The sequence below is a fragment of the Amphiprion ocellaris genome, chromosome 9 (genome assembly GCF_022539595.1).
Source record: "Amphiprion ocellaris isolate individual 3 ecotype Okinawa chromosome 9, ASM2253959v1, whole genome shotgun sequence".
Taxonomy (NCBI): domain Eukaryota; kingdom Metazoa; phylum Chordata; class Actinopteri; family Pomacentridae; genus Amphiprion; species Amphiprion ocellaris.
Window position 1 is genome coordinate 26,012,342 of NC_072774.1, and position 24,329 is coordinate 26,036,670.

Below are 24,329 nucleotides of genomic sequence, written 5' to 3' on the forward strand. Positions count from 1 at the left end.
GCCCTTTTAATAGTATGACTGGCTGCACAACTTCCCTAGCCAGCAGCCTGTGCTGTTAAGGTTACAGTTTTAGTTGGGTTGAAGTTAAAGTTCTATAATACTGTATGAATTATTTTATTCATGAGAGTTCTCTGCAAAGGGCCAAAAACATATTGGTGCAATGAAAACTTGCTTTGCCACCAGGTGGACTTTGCTTCTTTTATGTTATAAGACTTGACTTGCAATTTTTCAAACAAAACGTCCAGGACAGCCCTCTCGGTTATATTTTCTGCCAGATTACCCACTGAAGGTTTTCTTTTAGTTTGTATGTGTGGATGTAGGTTCCATATGTTATAGGAGACTAGGCTTTACCCTCAGATTACATTAAAAAGTAAGTACTATTTCTCACACCAAGGCTTACATAGTGGAGCTACCATGTAATCATACTGTAGTAAAACAAGGGCAAAGTGCAGTAACTGGCATAAAGCTGCCTAAAGGCACAAAATGTGTGAAAGTCACATCACTCTTATCTAATCATTGTAGTTAAATATATTTTAACTACAATTTGGTTTTATACAATACAGAAAGTGACTCAGCAATGGCTGAAAAGTACAACTGTGACACACGACTGCCTAATAACGGTAGATATCAGCACTGTTATGGTGTTGACTTAAGCTCCATACCGGTGCCTTTTAACAGCTTGTCAGAGGTGTTTTTGAGAGAAAGAAAAAAAATCGTCTAATAGATGACACGGTGCAAAAAAAAAAAAAAAAAAAAAGTGTACTGGATGTGGGTTAAGGTTGCACATTTTGAATCTCTTTTTGATAGGCTTGAATCAAAATAAACATCTAGTAACTAATATTATATTTTTATGAATCTACCTCTGCATTTTCCAAATCAACTCAATACATTAATTTAAAATCAGCTGGCGAGCAAAAGCCCTGTTGCACAATTCTGCTGTAATGGAAAATTATTGAACAGCATAGTCCATTCTGTATAAAGGTTTTTGCAGATGTAACCTTCTGCCTATGCTGCTCAAAGACTTAACAATAGTTGCCACATTCTGCTGTTCTGAGGAGTGATAGGGGTTGCACAGTGGTTTGGTGATTATCACTTTCGCCTTGCAACTAAAAGATCCCTGGTTCACGTCCCGGCTTTCCCGGGATCTTTCTGCATGGAGTTTGCATGTTCTCCCTGTGCATGCGTGGGTTTTCTCTGGGTACTCCGGCTTCCTCCCACAGTCCAAAAATATGCTGAGGTTAATTGGTTACTCCAAATTGCCCGTAGGTGTGAATGTGAGTGTGATTGTTTGTCTCTATATGTAGTCCTATGATAGACTGGTGACCTGTCCAGGTGTCCCCTGCCTTCACTCTAAGTCAGCTGGGATAGACTCCAGCCCCACTGCAACCCTATTGATGATTAAGTGGTATATAGATAATGGATGGATGGATAGTTGCATTCTGTATGAGTTTTTGCAAATGTAACCGATTTGTACACTGCTCAAAGACATAATCATAATTATCACATCCTGCTATTTTAGGTAGTGACAGTTTTGAGGAGATAGCGATGATATCTCACTGCTCCAGCTCACAAAGGTATGTACTAATGGACACCTGCTAGTCCTCAACCCACCACTCCCCTTTTCCTGTTTCCTCTTTTCATTCTTTAAAAGTTCTGTGCACTCATTGACTTTTGTCACTTGCCTTCTCCAGAACTTTATGCTCTGTTGAACTGCTGACCTTTCTTGCAAGAAATAAAATAACTTATTAACAGACAAACTCTGTTGTTGAAGACTATCTTTATTATTTCAGACTATCTTTATTATTTATTGCTCCATTTCATAACACAGATGATCCACTAGATCTTAATATAAATTGGTGAATTTCTACTATTTGCACTTATTTGCAGTTTTACTCCAAGTTTAATTCTCATTTTATTAATATTGCAACTGTCAATCTGTTTCTTTATATTACAATCAATCAGACTATTTAGATTATGTGCTCCATTTCCTACAAACTGTTTTCCAAGTGGGAGTTCACTTAATTCCTTTAAAAACAAGTCACATCTCCAAATACAATATTGATGTTCTAGCAATTCCTGCAAATATCCTCTTGTCATCTGGTGTCACCTTATTCAGCCCTATAGTTTATTTAAGTTTTCAGTGTAGATCTCTTCGGTCTCAGTCTTGGCACAACAGATTTTGTGTGTCCAAACCTCTGTATAATCCCGAGAACTCCTGTGTAAACAGGGCATGCCCCTTAACAAAACACAACCGGACACTTGTGAGATCTGTATCTGACCTTTATTGGGTCATTTTTCTTTGCAGTTTTCATCTGGGGATTTTTATGCATGACTGACTTGTTCTTGTTTTTCATGAACTCATTCATGACAATCCTTTCTTGATTTGAAAAGTGGTTTGCATATGAGACATAAATAAAACAACAGTGCTTGTAATAGTATACCTTCTCGTACTATTACCTCTAGCTTAACAGATGAAATAGTACAAGATGCAAGCTAGGTTTATTATTATTATTTATTTGTATATTTTGGGGCATTCTGTATTTCTTTTTTTTTTTTTTTTTTACATTTTGCATGCACATCTGCTGATTATTGATTTCTGATACCCTGCATCATCAGCAGCAGCAATACTAAACTAAAAGACAGTTTTTTTTAAATAGGGTTTAAAACTCACTTTTAAAGTAACTGCCTTTTTAATGGTATAATCCTGCTATATCAGATGTGCCTCCAAATCATTATCTTGCAATAATTCTCAGAAATAATTTCCACTGAAAATTACAACAGAATCTTCTTAAAAAACAATGCTTACTAATACTTTTTGTAATCAATATGACCATCTTATTATTATTATTATTATTATTATTATTATTATTATTATTATTATTGTTGTTGTTGTTATTACGCATTGTTTCTTGGTGCAGTCAGTCATCTATGTCTACATCTGTGTTGAAATGTCTATTTACATACATACATGTGTGTATAGCGCAGCTTTAGGAACTCCTTGTGATTCCGTGTTCATTGCGTTGGCCATGAGCCCTGTTCCCATTGGCTGGTCTGGTGGGGGTTGGTGGGTTGGGGCGGTAAATGGCAAGATAAAAGGAGCAAATGTCTCTTGTCTCTAAACACACACACAAATACGCTCAACACGTGCCTGGTTGCCTGTCCGTCTGTTTGTGGCCGCTACAGAACAAGGAGAGGATCCAAAATCCAACCACCGCTGCTGAGCCTCACACCTGAAAATGTGAGTATACACACTCACACACACACACACATCCATACAACATGTCTAATCCTATTTGAGATAAGGATAAGGATAAGGGCTCTGCTGCTCAACAAGGGAAAAAGATCTGCAGGGTGAATAATAGGGCACTTGTGTAGTGCAAAGGGAAATGTTCATATGTTGTGTCATTTCAGTGGGCAGTAAGACAATAATTTATATGAGGTTAAAGTTAAAGAATCTGTATTCAGTCTAAGTAATTTGTTGATGTAGTACTGCAAATGATTTAGCCTTAATATATTTGTTCCTGGTTTGCACTTGACATAGTTGTTACTGAATATTTTTCTTATGTTTAATGTTTAATGTGATGAAGATGTGATGAAAGAAATCTAGATGACACTGTTCTAAACAGGTTAATGAAACTACCCTTCGGCTTTCTGTGTTGTTAATAACTGATTAACTACAGTCTTTGGAAACAGACCATAGACTCATGCCACCAAGCTTTTCTGTCCACACTAGACCGTAAAGTGAAAGTAAACTAAGACTGGCTTAAAGTGTAATTGGGTCAGTGGTTCATACATCCATGTAAAGGTCCCACAGTGTTCCCTCTCTTAAGTGAATGAATGAAAGTCTCACATGTCCCCAGAATGTGTCTTTCAGTTTTGCAGCTAAGAATACTGCAAAGACTGTCCGAGTTCTAAACGGGCGACAGAAACAGAAAAATATGTAAACGAGGGGAGCTTAATTGGGAATGCAGCTGAATTATAAATGCAGGATTTGTGAGCACAGAGAGCAGGAGAGAAGCTAACAGGTGTACACACTGGTTGAAACACAAAAGGCAACATTAACACACAGTAACCCACCCAGTCCTTGTGTATGGGTTTCATACTGGTCTTCAATCTACTTCTGATCATCTGTCAGCTTTGCAGTTTCCACAGAGCTCTAACTCATGGTTGCAAAATCAAAGCTAAAGATAACATTAGCCACAATAGCCGCACAAATATGTGCAAACATATGCTAATCTACTGTAAATGAAAATGGAATAGGATTACTGATTAGTTTAAAGCACACACACAGGGCTGCAAATCACTGTAAGATTGTACTGTTATTAAACATGTGTAACCAGCCATTTTGACACTGTCGTTAAGCAAACGGCTCAAACAGTAGCAACTTCTTTTCTGTTGATGTAAGTGGAAATTTCTTGGTTCAAAACTAACAACAAATATGTTTTTCCCCTTTCAATATTTTTAAAGTAATTGCAGCTTTCACAAACAATAGTTTACTCAATTAATTTAATCTCAAATTCTGTGCTGCAAAAGTATTAATGTATGATAGATGTTTTTTATTAGATAACTTTTTGATATGCTTAATATTATCACAGTGTGAGTAAAATGAAATGTTATAAATTTGTTTTATAATGGCTCAATTTTCTAGTTGGCAGTGATGTTGGGACCAGACTACAGATTTGTCAATAAGTCCAGAATATATGCATAATAGTTTAGAAATATAATATTAGATACACTTTAGAAATAATGAGCGATTTGAAAAGATGTAATAGGAATTCAAAATTTGTTTCAAATGAATAAATGAATCAGCTTCTTTATTTTATTTCCATGACATTAGTTCATCCAGGGGCTAGATGGATGGATGGATGGATGGATGGATGGATGGATGGATGGATGGATGGATGGATCGTTCTTTCAGGTTAAAGTCTTGAATAGTTCATATAATTAGTCAGTCAGTCTCTAGCTTAGTTGATCTTCTCTGGTAGCTTTAGGTAATCATTAATTTGGTCATGATCAGATACTCAGGGCCTCACTTGGCAATGTGGTGGTTGAGACTTGGATTTAAAAGAACTACTCAGAGAAGAGATATTATTAAGACCTTTTGCTTAATGAGAAAAGTCTGAGTTAGTCATCTCTACAGAGGAAAGTAACTGAATTTGTTACTGCACACCTAAGTTTTTGTGAAACTGGTAAAGTCTCACTTCTGTCTCCAATGTCCTCCCCTTCAGACTCTTTCTACGAGTTAGAATTCTCCATCTGTGATTGCTGATAGTGTCGGCAGTCCAAGAGATGTTGGAGTGTCTACTGCTGTCTGTGTTAGAGATCAGGGAACTTCTGCTAGAAACCAGATGATGTTTCTGACCGCAAAAGATGATATGACTCCTGGTCAACCTGGATGGTTAAAGCTGGTTAATATTTCAGTGATCCACCCCTACTACCATGAGATCAAAAGTTACTGTTGACTATGTGAACATGTGTGTGTGTTCTTATTATTATTATTTTTTACTCAAGAATTTAAAGACATCATTATTAAGTCACATCCAACCAGTTATGTCAACCAGTGTTGTATTTGTGCCTGTGTTCCAGTCATATCATGGATGCAGCAGAGTTTCGGCGCAGAGGAAAGGAGATGGTGGACTATGTGGCCGACTATCTGGAAAACATAGAAAAGCGACTCGTCTACCCAGATGTAGAACCAGGATATCTTCGTTCCCTCATCCCCACCGAGGCTCCACTGGAGCCAGAGAGCTACGAGGATGTTATAAAAGATGTGGAGAGGGTCATAATGCCAGGGGTAAGCTGATATTTTTTCTGACTCGTTGATGAATGTGATACTGTAGATGTACAGATTCTCTTGTTCAGCTGTGATTCATTTCGTGAAATAGTAGAGAAGACAGCTTTTCTTTTGTCAGCTAATTTCCATAAATTTAGTACATTTATTAAATAATTTGACTACAACAATTTGGGTCAGACATAGACAAAGCAAAACCGTGTTTCACTTCCTAATCACAAAATATTGATGTTAATATGAAGGTGCCCAACAGAGTTCAGAGCATATGCTCAGCTCAGTTTAACTATTTTTTTCACTAATAAGGTGACATTTTCCAGTGACATAAGCAGCTACAATGAACATATGATTTTGATGCATTTAATAATTAATTTAATCTCACATCAGTATGGTCAAGGTGTAATAAAATAGATTTACCAAGATATTAGTGATACATTTAGAGCTGTAAAGATAAAATATGTAATGGTTTTATGAAATGACACGTTCTTCAATCCAAGTTATCTGGAGATAACTGGAGGTACTCAGCTACAAGGTCATTGGACTAGCAATCTGTTGAGCCAAGGACACGAGCAATAATTTCATGCCAGTTAATTACAATTAAATAACAATGACTAGAACCCCAACAAAGTACAGAATAATTCTGGCAACCACTTGTTTCCATTGAAGAATGTTGTTGCTGAATTCCACATTTACTATCTGAATGTTTTGTCTTTTCCCAGATCACCCATTGGCACAGCCCATACTTCTTTGCCTACTTTTCAGCAGCTAGCTCTTACCCTGCCATGCTGGCTGATATGCTTTGTGGAGCCCTCGGCTGTATTGGATTCTCCTGGGTAACAAACACTTTGCTGTGTGACCATATAGTTCAAGACTGTTTGTGTTCTAGTATCTATATGCAAACACAAAACTTTTGACATTTTTGTTTGTATTTGGGATGATTTTAGGCCGCCAGTCCAGCCTGCACAGAGCTGGAGACGGTGATGTTAGATTGGCTTGGGAAGATGCTGCAGCTGCCTGAGTGTTTTATAGCTGGGACACATGGAAGTGGAGGAGGGGTCATCCAGGTGAGTGTCTTTAATGTGTGTTTGCTCTAAGTCTGTGTTAGTAAAAGAACCCTCCAGTTATGTTGGCTTTTGTGTTTGAGATGCACAGAAAAGCACAAAAGTTCTCACGGTTAAGGAATCAAACCAGCCTCTGCTCACATTTATGGTCTTACCTGCTTTGAATGATGCATCATAGGCTTAAACTTGAAACTTTATCTGTTTTTGTATTTCAACAAGTTCTCCAATTCTCATGCATTTTGCCTCTAAAGGTGTTTATATGCACAAACAATTGGGATCTTGCATGCCCATATTTATTGGCAATTTGTGTGTTATTGATTTGTTCCCTCTTTCACTCTCCAGTTCAAACCAGCTGAAAATTGGCAGGAAATTGCCTTTTAATAAGTCATCCGCAGGCAGACAGATGACAGCGATGCTGCTTGGATTGTTTCGTGTGGAAAAAGGCTAACCATTAGTTTAGTGTTCCATTGACAGAAACACAGAAGCTGTAGCAGAGGATGTACTCTATATATGTGTGTGTTTGTGTGTGTGTGTTAATGGGATGGTGAGTGGTGGAGCATGAGAGTGCGCTCTGATGACAGATCATTTCATGCCTCCTTTATTGTGACCTCCTGAGTGAGAGGGCGTGTTTGAGTGTGCTCATCTGGCTCATCGTGTTTTTGTTTCTGTCTTGCCATTGTCCCTTTTTTTTTAAGTGCAGCTTTCCGGTTCACTATGGCAACGAATGGAGCTCTTCTCTCTGCAGCAGGGCTAACTAATGAGTGTTGTGACGGCACATTGCCGACCTATTTTTTCAACCTTATATCAACACATAGGGGAAATGAGATGGCCTAAGCCACCCCTCGGGTGACCTTAGTCCCTATTTACCCCTCTGTGCAGCATCAGATGGGATAAGACATTGGCTATAGTTTAAAGACTAGAGAATTTAAGCCTAAAAGTCAAAAGTTTTGTTAAAATATCAAAGACACAAATACGCAGCTTCTTGTTCATTGCATGCATCATCTTCAGCATAATTCATCCTATGCTGGTGCAGGGACAGTTTGTATCAGGACATGAGTCATAAAATGTCTGTTCAATTACATTTGAAAAAGAGCAGGCTATATTTTAATCTTACTGGAAGAGGATGAACGAAAGCTTGAATTGCAAATACTACAACATTCAGAGGCTGCTGTGTTCTCACAATTGTATCTCAGAGTAGTTCTTTAATGTACTTTGTAAGCAGTAAAAGGGCAGGAAGTACACTTGGATAAGTGTAGCCTGAGGTTTGTTTTTGTTATCAGTTTCACACGGCTCCTCTATTTGGTTCAGTTACTTGGATCTAGCACCTAATGTCCGAAAAGTCTCTCCATTTGTCTTGACACATTTTATTCCTAGTAGTTGGTGTCAGAAACACAAAAAAGCACCAACAGCAAAACAGAAAACCCAATCAAAAGTTAAAGTTAAAAAGAGAAATTTCTCATTTTAATGTAAATTTAAGATTTCATTAAGGATTTGTAAAACTCTTAAATTTGAATGATGTGTTCTTTTCAAGACCAGCTGACTGAGAGTAACTTTGTGAATTAGCCATTTGAATGCCTGCAAACAACTTCCCTATCACTATGTTATAGGAAAACTGTTACATCCTTCTCTTAGCTCCACCCCAAAAGACTGTGATTATTTTCAAGCAAGTCAGAGCTATTTTCCCCTATACCAGAATAATATAGAATCCATTATGTTATATAAAGAGTTGTGTGGAGTGCCTCATTAGTGGAACACAAGAAACTGACTCCCACCTTTTTCCTTCTGTTGGGGAGAAAATGAGAGACAAACTTCCCTTTAACATTGTGACGTAAACTCTAACTGCTCCTCGCTTTATACACAATAGCATTTTTTTAGTCAAGGATATAATACATTCATACCTTTTACAGTTTCAAAATCCCATAAATATTAAAAACTGACACTCATAACCTGAACAAACATAGTATTTGTTTAGGTTCTAGTGTCACAGTTTTTAATATTCATGGGAAAAGCTCAGTCTGCTTGGACTGAAATCCTAGAATCACTGGTACATGGCTTGCTGTAGTTATAATAAATATTTTATAGGAATAGTAGTTAGGCATTAGACCTGATTATAGCACAGAGCAACTGGGGGCAACTGGGGCAATTGCTCCTGTGTTATCTCACCTGATAACAGCAAAGTAACTGGGGCAAATGCTTTTGTGTTTCCTAATATAAACCAACCCAGTGCTGCACTTTTGCAGGCTATTGATACCAGACCGGTCACACTGTTCATTACTAAATACACTGCTTTCTGTTGGTTTTCATGTTTATGCCAGAACTGCTTCAAATTTAATTTGTCTGTCAAGTTTCTAACTGTTGTTACTGATGCGTTAACTCCCTTTATATATAGCCTCTCAAGGGTCAATATTAAGCCCACTGCTTCTTACTCTGGAATATTTATTTTGTAGCATCCATTTTTACGCTGACAACAACATTTTGTGTGTCATCAGCCCCACAGTCAATCAGGCCTTCTTCAGATTACAGGCTGATTTTCATGAGCTGCTGAGCCCAGCTTAATTAAAAATCTGTTCTGTTCCAACTCCATAAAGGCAAAAACGATGCATTTCACATTAGTGTGTGCCACTGACGTTCCCAGTTCTTTCCATGATTTAAACCAAGATCTAACTGATTTAGTCCAAAATGTGGCAAGACCGCAGATTGTCCTCCAAAACTCATTTGGCCATTTTGATCAGAAAGCAATAATTCTATTACTAACATAGCACTTCTCTACATTAAACAATCCACCATATAGTCTACATTGGATTACAGAGATAACCTGAGTGCGTCGTGTCACTGCCTTTAAACCTCCATATTCCATATTCCATATTCAGTTCATTGATTATATTTGAAAGGATGCCCTGAATAAACAAAGCTTAACAACCTATCATACCCTTTATGTATCTGCCTGTCTGGTAATTTGTGCTTATTGATAGAGTGATTTTTGATGTTCACATGCTAATGTCCCCAAATACCTCAGAAACCACGTTTCGCTTCAGTTGTGTATTAAGCTGACTGGTTGACTCATTTTCTGAATAGAGTGATTTTCTGCTCTGCAAAAGAAGTGGAAATGTCACGCAAAGACACAAAGACTGTACTAAGCATACTTTAAAGAATGAATGTGTTAATCAGCCACAACATTAAAACTAAACTGCATAATGTTGTGTAGGTCCCTTTCATGCCACTAAATTAGCTCGGAACTATCGACACATGGACACAGAACCTCTGGAGAAACCAGGATGTAAGCAGTGAATTGTTTGAGTACTGTGGGCTGCAGGGTGCGGACCCTAGGGATTGGGATGTTTGATGACAAAGTCAGTGCTTTGGACCTTTGCCATGCTGCTTTGGTTGTTTCTGAGAGGTTTTTGCAGTGTGATGGGGTGCATCGTTCTGCTTAGAGAGGCTGGAACAATGTTTAGCTAGGTGGTACATCTGCACGAACGGCAAGAACCGAGGTTCCCCTGTCAAGCGTTACATAGTAACAAGATGATCAATGATATTCATTTCACTTGTCAATATTTTGAATGTTGTGGCTGTTTGGTGTCCTCACACAGTCCTGTCTGTAATATATGACTTTATTTCTATCACTAAGCAGACTTTAACGAATGCTGGTCTTTACTGGAACATTCATTCCTGCTTTGGTTGACTGGATTAATCTACAGTTCGACAGACATTTGTAGGGTTAGAAGTTTGGAAATGACAGCATCGTTCTCTGTAAATATTCAAAATAAGCCGAATTATTCACCAAAATTACTTTACAATTATATTTTAGATATGAATAGCCCATGCAGTTACTAAATGATGGTACATTTTTACATATCTAGATCAAGCATTTTCTGATTATATGATTTCATTTCGTTCACTTGTAGCTGAAACACTGTTTGGTTGCAGCTCCCAAAAGTCCATTGTAAACATTGGGGTGAATATCTTCTCTGAAAAATTCCATGTGTTTGATTGTTTCTTCTGAAAATACAAGTAACATTCACATTTGGTATAAAATCTACCATTGCTGAACATTACTTTATAAACCCTTCTGTTCTCCAACAGGGCACAGCCAGTGAGGCGACTCTGATGTCTTTACTTGCTGCTCGCTGTAAGGCGATCAGACGTGTCCAGGCAACCAACTCAAATTATTCTGAGTCTGACGTCCTCGGCAAACTGGTGGCATACACCTCTGAGCAAGTAAGAACAAAAGGTATTTCTTTTTGTATTTGAAGGATAGTTTCTAATTTGCTTGTTTTTACCAGAATTCTTTATGTACGTTTTATTATTCAACTATGTAATTGTAAATAATTTTGACTTTGAAAGGATGCACAGGTAGTCACAATGTTTTCAGGCAGATTTATGTGAAGTTCACGTGTGGTTTCAGCATGTTGACTGAATGTTGACTCAAACCCAAATGAAATACAACTCAACAGTGCATTTGCAAAGTCTCGGTAAACACTTTCCATAAATGTGAAGTCATTTATGGTGAGTGAGAAGAGAAGAGTTTTTCTTGAGTGAGACAGGGGGTCAGTCAGGCAGTAGCTGGGTCTGATCAGGTTTAATACCAGGCTGACTCTGTGATTGGGTTAGGAAGCTGCCTGAGGGCTGCACAGACCTTTACAGGGAAACCAGTTAGTGTTTTCCGACTGTATTTTCAAGAGCAGTGTTCTATTGTCCAGCGTATGCATCCCTTTAGGAAATATTTATTTCTTTAATTAAGTTATTTAGTTCAGTATGATGCAAAAAATCACGAGGAAATCTGCCTCTATAACTTCTCCTTTTAATCTGGACTATTTTTATGGCAGAAATTTAATGCTATTAACTATACTGCAATAGGTATGGCTATTGTTAGTTGATTTAAAGACTTTGACTTTAGTAGAATATTGTTTGATTTTAAACATTATAGTATTTAAAGTGCAGAACAGAGTAAAGGTTGTTCTCAGGTTTGACATGAACACTATCCTTTCTTAATCTCAACAAATAACTATATCACATAACATCATTTAGTATCTCAAATGTGATATCAGCTGTTAAAACAGAAGACTTATGTTCTTCCCAAAGCAGCATGGGATCAAACAACTCGCCTACTTGGTGTTTCTCATTGATGTTGCATCTCTTTCCTCTTGAGGCTCATTCCTCTGTGGAGCGAGCTGCTCTGATTGGAGGAGTGATGATGAAGCAGGTTCCAGCAGACAACTCCTATGCTGTCAGGGTGGACATGCTTAAGAAGATGATGGAGGAGGACAAAGCAGCTGGACTCATCCCTTTCTATGTGAGACAGCACACAAATCAGCTTTAATGTTGTGTGTTATTCCATTAAAATAAACATGTCTGCCACTGGACTGCTTTTGCATCACGTGAAAACCAAACAACCAGTTACACAACCATTCACTGAGCTGACAGCAACAATGATACAATTTGTGCGTGATGCAGCTATACATGGCCTGAGGCTTCTGCTGAGGGATAACGTTGTTTCTGCTGAACCTAATGTATGTCTATCTGGTTATAGACAATAATCTCCGTCTCATCTGGAGCTACAGATCACTATCAGTGAACAATACTGAGGAGGCTGCAGCTCTGAATCACTTTTGTGTAGAAGATGATACCTTAAAAACATATTTAGGTCCAATTGGTTATTGTTGTGGCGGTGAAAATAGAAACTGGTGCAAGAAACAAAGCATGTCAGGGTGTTGATGATTTGTATATGTGTGTTTTGCAGTTCTGTGCGACTCTGGGCACGACTCCATCATGTGCTTTTGATCGCATCGTTGAGCTCGGGCCCTTATGTGAGTCATCAAGTTGCAGCTACAGACACTCATTTTTTATTTATTTTTTTGGTCTCACAAAAGCAACAAGACTGTGGAGCACTACTTGTCTTATTAGGTTTACAACAGACATAGTAATCAATTGCTAGCTTTACAAGTACAGTGTGACAAGGCAAATCCAGATCAGTAGTAAGTTAATGTATAATATATTTCCTGCAACCTAAATTGTTTTATTATCCTCCATTGTATGTGTTTGTAGTAATTCATGTAAGATAGTGTTTATTCCCTAGATTATTTGATATTGTTTGTAAAAGCTGTTTTTTAATCACATATTAATAATCTCTCTGCTTCTGGTCTGTTCCAGGTAATGAGGAAAACATCTGGATGCACATTGATGCAGCGTATGCTGGGAGTGCATTTATCTGTCCTGAATTTAGGCCTTTATTGAATGGAGTTGAGGTATGTGAAAATATCCACACTTTCATGTTCATATAGTGCAGTGACACACTAACATGATTAGTAATTATGTTTTGGTAAAAATATCTTAGTTTCTTGGCACAAATCCTATGATAAGGAAGCCTCATAAGAAAAACAGCGGGGTAGGATTAAAACCTTTATCATCCCGATATCATTGTGGTTTAAAATATGGCCAGAAACTTAAGCTTGGCATCCATCTGCACAGATACACATTGACACTGAGCAAAAAGAGAAGCTATTCCAGTTTATTTGCATGTGAAATATCTCTCATTTCATCTATGAGAGGGAAAACTAACCATGTACTGCTTGGAAAGGGCATAATGCTAATGTCAAGGAGGAAGCATGCAGGACTGAGTAATAGGCTGAACAATCGGTAGAAGACGCCAGAGCATCAATCCGCCTTTTGAGGCTGCCGAGGCAGCTGTTGCTCCCCAAGCTGTGCAGAGACGCAGAGATAAGGACAGAGTAATTTCCTGAGGCAGCGTTAGACCTTTATATATATCACTGTTTATTAGACACACAAGTTCAAACAATGTTGGTGGGCAGACAGAGAAAACAGACTTGACTGTAAAAGGACCAACTGTTGTTTCATCTTTACTGAAAGCTGCAAAAATTAGCCACTGGGTTTGTACAGTAACGCATTTTCTTCCCATAACCTTGAAAATTTCTTCAATATTATTTTAATGCCATGTGAAAATTTAGGTTCATGGTCTTTCTTGAAAGAAATAAATGGAAAGAAAAGGGCCTCAAACTTGTTTTAAGTCATTTTAGAAAATATTTGCTACAATTCATATACTGCACAGTAGTTTTAGTTCATAACTATGAAACATTACAAGGTCAGTTAAATTATTGGATGATGGCCTGAAGGAGAAGGCAGTCTGTTTGGATGAGAGTGCAGCCCTTCTGGATGGTCGGTTGCTAGGATATGAGTGATGGGCAAGGAGGCAACCAGCCCCCTTAGAAACAGTCAGCATGGCAACTGTCAGCCAGGAGTCTGTATCATGTTGTCTCTCTTGGTTGTGTTATTGCATCCGTGGAGGTAGAGGCAAGGATATTACAAAAGATAGCCAACAAAAAGATGAGAGGAGATTAGGGATGGTTTGTCTGTCTTTGAATAAACGGTGCCAGGAAAGGGTTATTTCCAGTGTCCTCTGCAGGCTGTTGGCTGCATGTTCCTCTTTTGCATTTCAAATGAACGGTGCCTGCTTTAGTCTAGATAATACTGTCACATGCAAGATTGCCTCTGTGTCCATAATGGTCAATGAAGATGTATTAAGGTGTGTTTTTGCAAGAAGAAAATTAAATTTTTTTTTTTTTTTTGTCTAGCCAAATTATTAGATCTTTCACTGAGAACAACTGTGATTAATTAGTTAATATTAGTTATTTTATCATTATTAGTTATAGTTCCAGTGAAACATTCAACAGTGTGGCTTCATCACTATATTGTTCATATTCTTTTTTCAAGTTTGCCGACTCTTTCAACTTCAACCCACACAAATGGCTTTTAGTCAACTTTGACTGCTCTGCAATGTGGTAAGTTTTCCCACTAACATCAAATATCGGAGTCAAAATTTTTAACATTAATGCACCTTTATACTACATTTATGGACAAAATCCTGCAATGTGTATTCAAATGACATATTTGCTTTAATAATGAGTACATCAGTAATAACCAAATACCTGTTTACCAAAAGGAGAGGTACCATTTTTACCTTTTTACATTTTACATTTTTTGTATTAACCAGTTTATCTTAGCAGTGACTCGTGGTGCCATAAAGGAACAATGACTACTGATATCCATCTGCGCCTCAGTCATTTGCACAGTAAAAATAGAACTATGCTTTCCACCTGCCCCTTCTGTCAACACCAACAAAACCAGGCGTGCTCTGCACAAGATGGAAACAGTTTCAGATCCTGTTATATGGTGAAGGAAAGGGGTTCTTATAAACATTTCCATCACCTCCTGATATGACTTCTATGATCACTGACTGTTCTGTTGTGCAAAAATGGAAAATCTATTTTATTCACACACAGGTTTTGATTTACTGTGGGGTCTAAATGTCTGTGATCACTTCAAAAACCTCTAATTATTTCATATGAAGCTGGAATTAACCAGTTGTAGGTTTTATGAACATTTAAAAATACAAGGAGTCAGATAAGCAAACAGGGGTTTTCTCAACATCACCTCAAGACGAGACAATAATCAGGCAGACTAAAAGTGACCAACATCATCTGAAGTTCAAAGACAGAGAGAAAGAAAAGCAATTTCATTATACAATTTCCTGAATAAAGAACTCAAGGCTCTTATCAATTTTGTCAAAAGAAGGCTGTCTCTGAGAATAAACGGCATTTCTAAACCATCTCTGTCCTGATTGAATTAAGTCAAACACTGGAAATGACCTATGGCAGTGGCAGTGTTCAAGTCTGGGGCTGTTTTACTGTCTCTGGACTTAGACATCTGCACCGCATGGATCAAAACATCAACAGAGGAGAAGTTGCAGTCCATTCTTCAGTGACAGTCTACACCATATAGGTTTTTTTGAGCCTCCTCAGAACTTTATAAGAACTGCTTAAAAATCAAAGAAGACAAAGGAGTGCGAGCTGTCCACCATAGTGACCTGACTTCACTCTGGAACGTTGTCAGATCATGCTGGGATAATTTGTGCAGTTCATGCTGCTCACCTGCATGTTGTCATTAATGTAAAAGAAATCAAATACTACAGCATTCTGAAATTCATTTGCAGTTTTCTAAAATGTATCTTTTCAGTCAAATAATTAAGCAGATATTATCATTTGTAATTGGAAATATACTTTAAATTCAAGACAACTACAGAAGAGAATCTCTGACTTTTGGATCCTGACGTATTGTAGTTTGTGTTTATAATTTAAAAACTACAGTGCTTCACAAATGCAGCACTGATTTAACGCAGCACTCAGTTACTGTATATTATGTTGAGAGGCATTAAACTTGTATATACACAACATATTGTGCAATATCGTACAAAATATATATTACATGGCCATAATTGTAATCATAAACATTTTACAATCTGTTATTCTGATAGATTTTCGAAGAGTTAAATGACCTTCTTTTTTTTTTTTTTTTTGTCTGCATTTATTCTCATTGTTTAACTCCACAAAAGGGGAGTCAACATTGTATGAGATCGATGCATATTTTAGTCTTGCAGCCAAATATTTTAATATTTAGTGCATGTGTGTGACCATCACCAGCCCTCCCTGAAAGCTAAGCAGACATTCTTTATTAGAATTCCCTATTATAAGCCAGGGAGGGCAGTGCTACACCTCAGTGATGTGTGGGGGAAACAAAGACTGGACAGGACGAACAGGACAAACAGGACGAACAGGGATAGAAATTAACAGGCGGAGCTATTGCAATTAAAGATTGTAAGGTGGTGTGTTATTCCCAACTACTAACTGTCAATCAATTAAAAAAAAAAAAAAAAATTGAAAAAAGAAAAAGTTAAATGACCTTCTAAGATTTTATTTCTACCAACAGGGTGAAGAAGAGAACCGACATCATCGGAGCCTTTAAAATGGAGCCGCTCTACCTGAAACATGAAAACCAGGAGTCAGGTAGAAGCATTACATTCACACACACAGCTCTGTTGAAGCATTGCATCCCAATGTCCTAAAATACAGTGTAGTGAAGTCTAATGTGGGTAAACAGACAAAATGGGGAACGGGGACATTTTGGGATGGTTGAGGATGAAGAGTCTGTTCGGTCTATCTTAAGTATATATATATATATATGGGTGTGGGTGTGTAAATGTTGGCTTCTGAAAGTCAGTTTAATAATTTTACAATCCAATCCTGTCTGAATTTATAGTATGTGTGACTTAATTAATGAATAAACCCCACTGTCATGTCTTGGAAATGTGACTGTGTTTAAAGAGAGACTACAATCATTGAGGATGCCTGTAGGATCAAAATTAAAATAAAAACCATTATGATTTAACCGCTAGAATTCAGTGTCTGTGTGAATGTGTGCTGCTGTATAGTCTCCCAGAATGCAGATGGGCTGAGATTTGCACTATAATTTGCTGGACAGACAAGCAGACAGAGAGAAAGACAGGCAGCTTCCTCCCATCTCACTTAGCCACCTTACAAAAGCTTTTGCTCATTCAATCTGGACTCTTCAATCTAATTAGTGGTTATTAGCACAAGCTAACACCAGACCTTCATTCTGTGGAGATGAGCTACCTGTAGCTGGCGGTCTCTGCGGACTGACAGCTCTGTGATCAGTGAGGTGGAGGTGGGTGGCAGCAACACCTGGACAATGGATCCAAATTAACAGCAAAGAAAAAAAAGTTTTAGAACAGATACTTTACTGGAGACAACAGTATATTTAGTGTTCAAGCTTTATTGAGCAATTTTTCTAATATAGTCTGAGGAAGAATGATCAACAATTACGCTGTTCACTGTAAAGAAAAAAAAGGAATAAAAGATATTATTTCAGCATGTGGGGCACCAAAAAAATACTGTAAAATATTAGGTAGAATTAGGTAGAGAGATATATTCTTTTTCTTTTAATTGTGTACTAAATGATCTAAATGTATAACTATATTTAGTTTCATCTGCTAAATAAAAAAAGCATTCATGAAAATGTGATATATTTGTGAACATATTTTAACAGCATTTTTATGTTAAATAATGGCATTTTTCTTTTAAAAAATTGGACATTTTATGGTTATTCAGTGTTGCATGTTGTTGAGTATTATTTTGACATTATATATCTATTTCTGTAATTTTTACATAATTTTATCTTTTTCAAAAATGTAGACAAACACATCTTGTCTATCTATCTATCTATCTATCTATCTATCTATCTATCTATCTATCTATCTATCTATCTATCTATCTATCTATCTATCTATCTATCTATCTATCTATCTATCTATCTATCTATCTATCTATCTATCTATTATACCATGTAATCAGCAGTTGTATCTGTTTTTCTTTCTACAGGGCTGATCACAGATTACAGGGTAAGATGTTTAATTATAATAATTAACCCTAACACCAACACCTGGTAATATTTTAGCAATAACGACCCTCCTGCACTCATCCTCTTCCACTCCTCAGCACTGGCAGATTCCACTGGGACGGAGATTTCGCTCTCTAAAGTTGTGGTTTGTCTTTCGTCTGTATGGACTCCAAGGCCTGCAAGCTCATATACGCAAGGTAGGCGAACAAATAAATGATCCACCTCAGTATGGCAGGAATATGGCAAACTCAATCTGCGACACTGATCCTTTAAAAGTGATGGCATGCCTGATTAAAATCCAATCAGTACTTTCATTTGTTCAGTAGTGATCCACCGTGGTCCCTTTTCCCACTATTTCTCTGCCTCCACTCTGTTTCTCTCTTCATCTCCATCATTGCTGAGAAAAGTAAACACTTCTGACAGTCACATATACCTTCATGCTAAATGCCACATCCATCCCTCCTCCCTCACCTCACCCCTCCTAATCCTCCTTAAGTCCCTTCTTTGCCGTCTCTCCTTCAGCATCCTGCATCCTGTCATGTTTGACCTCTTTCTCATTTTTAAAGAAACGCTTCCTGCTGCTTTCCCATCTGTTTGCTAGTTGTCTTTTCTTCTTCATGCATGAATGCTCCTCCTCTTCATCCTCCTCCTCCTCCCTCCAGCCTGCTCTGTCAATCAAATGCGTCTGTTTTGTGTTTTCTCTCCATTTTAAATGAAGTGGCAGCAGCAGCATCGATCCCTGCAGCTACAACAGGCACACTACTTAACTGCACGTCTTTTCAATCAGAACAGTTCCCACGTCGTGTTTTTGCTGATTTGCTAAACCTTTTTTGCTGTTTAGATTTTTAAATAGAGCCCCTGTAAAGGAAAACTTCGTCTTTGCTATTTCACCATTTAAATTAACTTCTGCCAGTTATACAGTAAGTTCCAGGACATTATGGAGAAAACTTGCTGGAAATGAAGAAACAAGGGGGTTGTTGTTCATTTAGGCTCAGTGTCTGGCTTCATTTGAAATAACCGAAGCAGGAAAAACTCATAACTGCGACTACGTGCATTAATGCATGTTTCACCATGCATTTTGCGTGTAATTGGGCCCTTGATCTTAAGTAGATAGATTATAATGTAGGGACATGTTTGATCATACAATCACATATAAGAAAAATATTCAAACTGAGGGAAATGACATTTTAAGAAAGCAAACTTTGATAAAAGCTCTTTCACGGTTGTTGGCTGATCAGTGCTCACCAGGAATTGCCTCCTCTGAAGATGTGAATTATCACAAAGCATGCTTGTTTGATCAGATGCTTTTGGCTACTGATGATTACATTTAGTGGATAGTGAGGGTTTGCACCTCTGCTAAGCAAAGGAGAAGCGTTTTCACTTAGAAAAAGTTCTCTGAGCTGTGTGGCTGTAAAGACTGTGATACAACACTGCCATCTAGTGAAAACCGTAAACATGTCAGACAGAGATCCTGCATGAAGGCAACAAGTTGACATGGATGTTTTAATTCCTGCAAGTAATGCAAAATAAACTGCATACCACATAGGAGAAGTGCTCATTGGGCTTTAACTTGCTTGTTGAATTTACTGTGCTGTTATTTCTAGTCCTCTTAGATAACCTTGAACAAGACTAACTACTTTGATTCATGTGTTCACAGTATCTCAACAGTGCAGGTGTCTTTGCACATTATAATCTGTGTCCTCTGCTTACAGCAAGTAGCTCTGGCCAAAGTATTTGAGAGTTTGGTGCGGGCAGACAAGAGGTTTGAGATCTGTGCTGAAGTCATCATGGGGCTGGTCTGCTTCAGGCTCAAGGTAACAACATCCAACATTATGGAGCTGCTGTAACCTGACAGTTCCAGAGGTCTTTTAAGATATTTTCTTATCCTGTTAAGGCCAGTTTACAATAGAATAGAATTCCTTTATTGTCATTGTGCATTGTGCAACAAAATTAATCAGCAATCCTGTATGTGTGTTCACACAATCATCATATATGTCTAAAAGTACAATACAATATATGCAAACATAATGTATAACATCTACTAGAAAAAAAGAATATGTGCAAGTGATTCTATGAAAACAGAGGGATAGCTTATTCTTTGAAAGATAGCTTATTTGGTATATTAGGAATTTTAAAACAATAGTGTAAATAATTGCACTTCTGGATTTTGCACATTGCTGAACATTTAGGAAAAAGCAGAACTTAAGCAGTGCAAAAACAACACACAAAGTGTAGTTGTATGTACAAATATGTAAACGTGTAGTTAAATTTTACTGTGACATACATAGAATTTCTGTACTGACATGTTGATCACCTGAAAAAATGATTAGACATGCATATTAAATAAATACTCAGCTAATAGTTTTAATTACAGCTTCTTTTAGCATGTGATGTGATATATGTGGAAAAATATGGATAGTCTGACCGATCTGCCCTTATTCTGACCCCGTAAATTGTAGCCTTTTTACTTGAGAAATTTCCACCTTAAAACATCCCAAATTGAGACACAGAACCAGTGAACAAAAGGCACTTGTGAGGATTTTGAAATAAAATAAGCATTCTTGTCGCCATCACCAGGCCAGAGTGGGAATTCAAGTCCTCAATAAATGACTTTTTTTTTTTACTTCCATCTAATCAAAACTAGTTACTAGTCAAAATTAGTCACCTATACAATGGCAAAAGGTTTTATTTGGAGTCATAGTTAACCTGAGGACAACATGAGGGTTAATTAGTTATCTACGTGTGCATGTACATGCCAGAAAACAAAAAACAACAGTTTGAGCTTCATCCCTTCCCTCCTTTCAGGGCTCCAATGAGCTGAACCAGAACTTGCTGAAGCGGATCACGGACAGCAGAGAGATCCACCTGGTGCCTTGCCAGCTGTCTGGCCGCTTCGTCCTGCGCTTTGCCATCTGTGCACGAACCACCGAGTCCAGTCACATCCAGCAGGCGTGGCGACACATCACACAGCTGACCTTTGAGCTTCTGCAGGAGCCCAGTCATTGACCAGAAAGCTGGTGAAGAGGCTGTCCACTCTGATGCCTGAACGAGGACCAAAGTTTGGACAAATGTCCCAAGTTTCATTTTGCAGATGTAAAATGTCATAAAGGGAATGAACAATAATATTGCTTCACATTCAGGTGTGTTTCTGTCTGCAGTCAAGTATCCAATTTGGTTAGTGTTGGTCTTTATTGTGCTTTTTAATCTGTTTGGCATTACAAATTGAGCAATGTGAAAATACAAATCTACAGAAACCCAAACTAGCATAAGAGAAAAAGATGCATGTCCTAAATATTACATTTTATATCTGCAACTTTTCCTTCCATTTAGTGAGCTTCACTGTTTAATTGTGCTATTGTCCTGATCATAGTGCTCTTATCTCCCTACAGACTTTCGTCTGATTTTTTTTTTTTTGTTTAATTTTGCATTGAATGTACTGTATGCTGTGTGACTGAATTTTTGAGTAGGTGTTTGTCTACAGTTTCTGTAGGTGCCTACAGACCCAGCTTTATAATGTCTGTATATGTTTGTGGAGGGATTCATAAAGTGTGAGGTTAAAGAATTCTTACATTTCTTCTAGTTATCAGATCAACCCCTTTTATAAGTGCATTAATTTATTACCTAATTTGCAAAAATAGTTATGTTTCATATTTAATAGCAGAAAAGGGCCAATCATTTTATTTTTTACTGTTTTGTTTTTTTGTTTTTTTTGTTTTTTTACTACCGAGTTTTTATTAATTCATATAGTGTCTTATGCACAGTGGGTCTGTTTTTCCTAAACTGTAGTACAAGACAATTACTGAATCCTTGTAAGTCAGAGGGATGAGAATTAAATTGTGCTACTTTTTGGGTAAACCGAACCAGTAATGGTTTCCCCAGTTGAGCTTTTCCCCATTTGTCAGAATGGACTCTATTCTATTATAATTCTGTATAAAGACAGAAATAAATGATCAAATGAGTTAAAAGGATATGGTTTTATATCTAAGTTGTGCAAATTCATGAAATATTCTGTCTTCACAAACTCTGCTCGTATAGTCTTGTTCATATTTATCGCTTTGTTCACCATCAATCTGGAATCTTTCACATCACTCACATGACGTCATTATATTTGTTTACCTTGAAACCTCGAGATGTAAGACAAATTCTCCTGATGAACAAATGTGACTAAAACAAGTCTCCTGCCTACTGGCTGTGATGATTTATAGGCTGCTGATGTTTTACATCCGTCTGACAGGAGATATGTAAATCTGTGGTGTGACTTCATCACGCTGTCTTGTTGTTGAATCATACGACTGTGTCATCAGCTGCTGTTACTGATTCAGGTGTTTTGCTTTTGGCTTGGCTGTGGGCTGCATGCAGTGGTGTGGGTTTATTGAATAAAGTCTGCTGTAGTCTGCATGTTGTGTTTTTAATCCTCATTAAAGGTTTACAATACATCAGGATCAATCAGGGCATTAATACAGTGTTTAACATCACGCTAATGTACTTATGTTCTGTCTGGACATAACAATGGCTCAAATGGAAACCATAACATATTAGACACAAATTCAGCTTGTGTCATAATCAGCGTTGTGAAAGTATCGGATGCAGTCAGTGACTTTGTTGTTCAATATATTATTGAAAAGGTAGTTAAATGCAGCTTGATACAATGCTGCTGTGCCTCAGTGTAGGTGTACTCAATTAAAGATGACAGGCATAGACACGCACACGCACACACACACTCACAACTAACATGCTGTGCCAATCAGCCTCCTCTGAGCACCCTAATCCCTGAGGACAAAGGCCAGCGTTCTATAAATACAGATGAGGATTCAGTATTAGATGTTAATTCTTCGTCCCTGATTACTGTTCCGAAGTTACTGTCCTGCTCCTTCGCTTGCTTCTGCAGGCAACTTTATAATACAAGAATAGCTGTGTGATCTGTAAAACATCATACAGCTGCTCAACAAAATGCCAAAGAGAAAAGGTCATATGGCCTGTCTGCCCAGATTAAACTGTAAACCATGATGATGGGGCATGTGGGACATAACAATGCTACTGCAGAGGTCTGAGTTCAAGTGCTTACAGAAGTGTACTTGACCTGCATAACCTGTATGAATAAATATGTGCCTTCAATAGACCCTTTGTTGAGTTGGGTGAAATGTCAGCGCTTAAATGCACTGAGCAGAAATGATGCAATAAAAGAAACATAGGGGTTATTTTTGGCTGATTTTCAAATGGCAAAAAATACAATTTTAAGGTTGTTTGTTTTTAAACAAACAAAAAAAAAGTCCTATGTTTTTTCCAATTTTTTTTTCATCTGGAATTTGATGATTAAAGTTAGCAGTGTGTATTAATTTGCTATAAAGCACTGAATTGCTTGAGCTCTTTTCTCAAATAATTCCAAATGCAGAGTATTGCTTTAATGAATGCTAGAGGTGCCCCACAGTTTATTGTCAAAGATGAACCATTTTCCTAAAAACAGATTAAAAACTTCGTCAGCATTGTTCAACAGAACAGATTGGTCTATTAACGTGAAAATCAACGGATTCTAAAAAAGTCTTCAAAAAGATAAGATAATCTTTCAATCTATTTAATATCTAATAAAAAAGACGAGGTTGAATTAGCAGGATTAAATCAGACTTCTTGTCTGGTACTAACTGAGATGAGTGCAAATTTGATCACATTTTGTGACCGCAGTGCTCAGTTCCTCTTCACAGATGTGGGATGCTTTCATGTCATCAACATTAATGAGTGCTTTCAGTGATTGTCTCAGATGCTTTCAGAATCTCTACAGGCCAAACAATTATAATTAAACATTTATTTGGGCTCTTTGAGCTGAGAGGATTGATCCAACAATAGCACTCAGTGTTACAGAACCATGGGGTATTTCACAATGGCTGTTGAATTTTCATTTTTCTTGCATTTTGGCTACAGCTTTAGTGTTGTATGTGAGTGTAGCATTGATACCACTCCCTCCCTCACAGATCTGTTCCAGGGGGTGATGAATGTCTGCTGGGGTGAATTTTGCAGTTTGTCCACAAGAGGACGCCATGAAACACGTTGCTGGAGAAGAGGTTGTCTCAACTTCTGTCAACTCCAGCTACATGAGATGTCATTGGCTGACCTACATCCAAAAATATGCTGGTGCTGCTGATACTGATGGTTGTGCACTAATACGTGACCTTCCTTATGCACAGCCGATATGCGTTTGGGTCAACCGCACTGCTGTG

The 24,329-nt window shown here is 37.7% G+C and overlaps 1 protein-coding gene across 1 annotated transcript; it reads left to right on the plus strand.

Moving 5' to 3' along the window:
* Positions 1–2,977: 2,977 nt before the first annotated feature.
* On the plus strand, positions 2,978–22,513 carry ddc (dopa decarboxylase). The gene is made up of 14 exons (XM_023277579.3): positions 2,978–3,238; positions 5,587–5,794; positions 6,508–6,621; positions 6,733–6,852; positions 10,933–11,067; positions 11,999–12,142; positions 12,590–12,656; positions 13,000–13,094; positions 14,578–14,645; positions 16,630–16,706; positions 18,099–18,118; positions 18,216–18,314; positions 19,830–19,931; positions 20,923–22,513. The coding sequence occupies exons 2-14, from the start codon at positions 5,594–5,596 to the stop codon at positions 21,121–21,123; spliced, it is 1,443 nt and encodes a 480-aa protein (XP_023133347.2). The 5' UTR covers positions 2,978–3,238; positions 5,587–5,593; the 3' UTR covers positions 21,124–22,513.
* Positions 22,514–24,329: the final 1,816 nt, after the last annotated feature.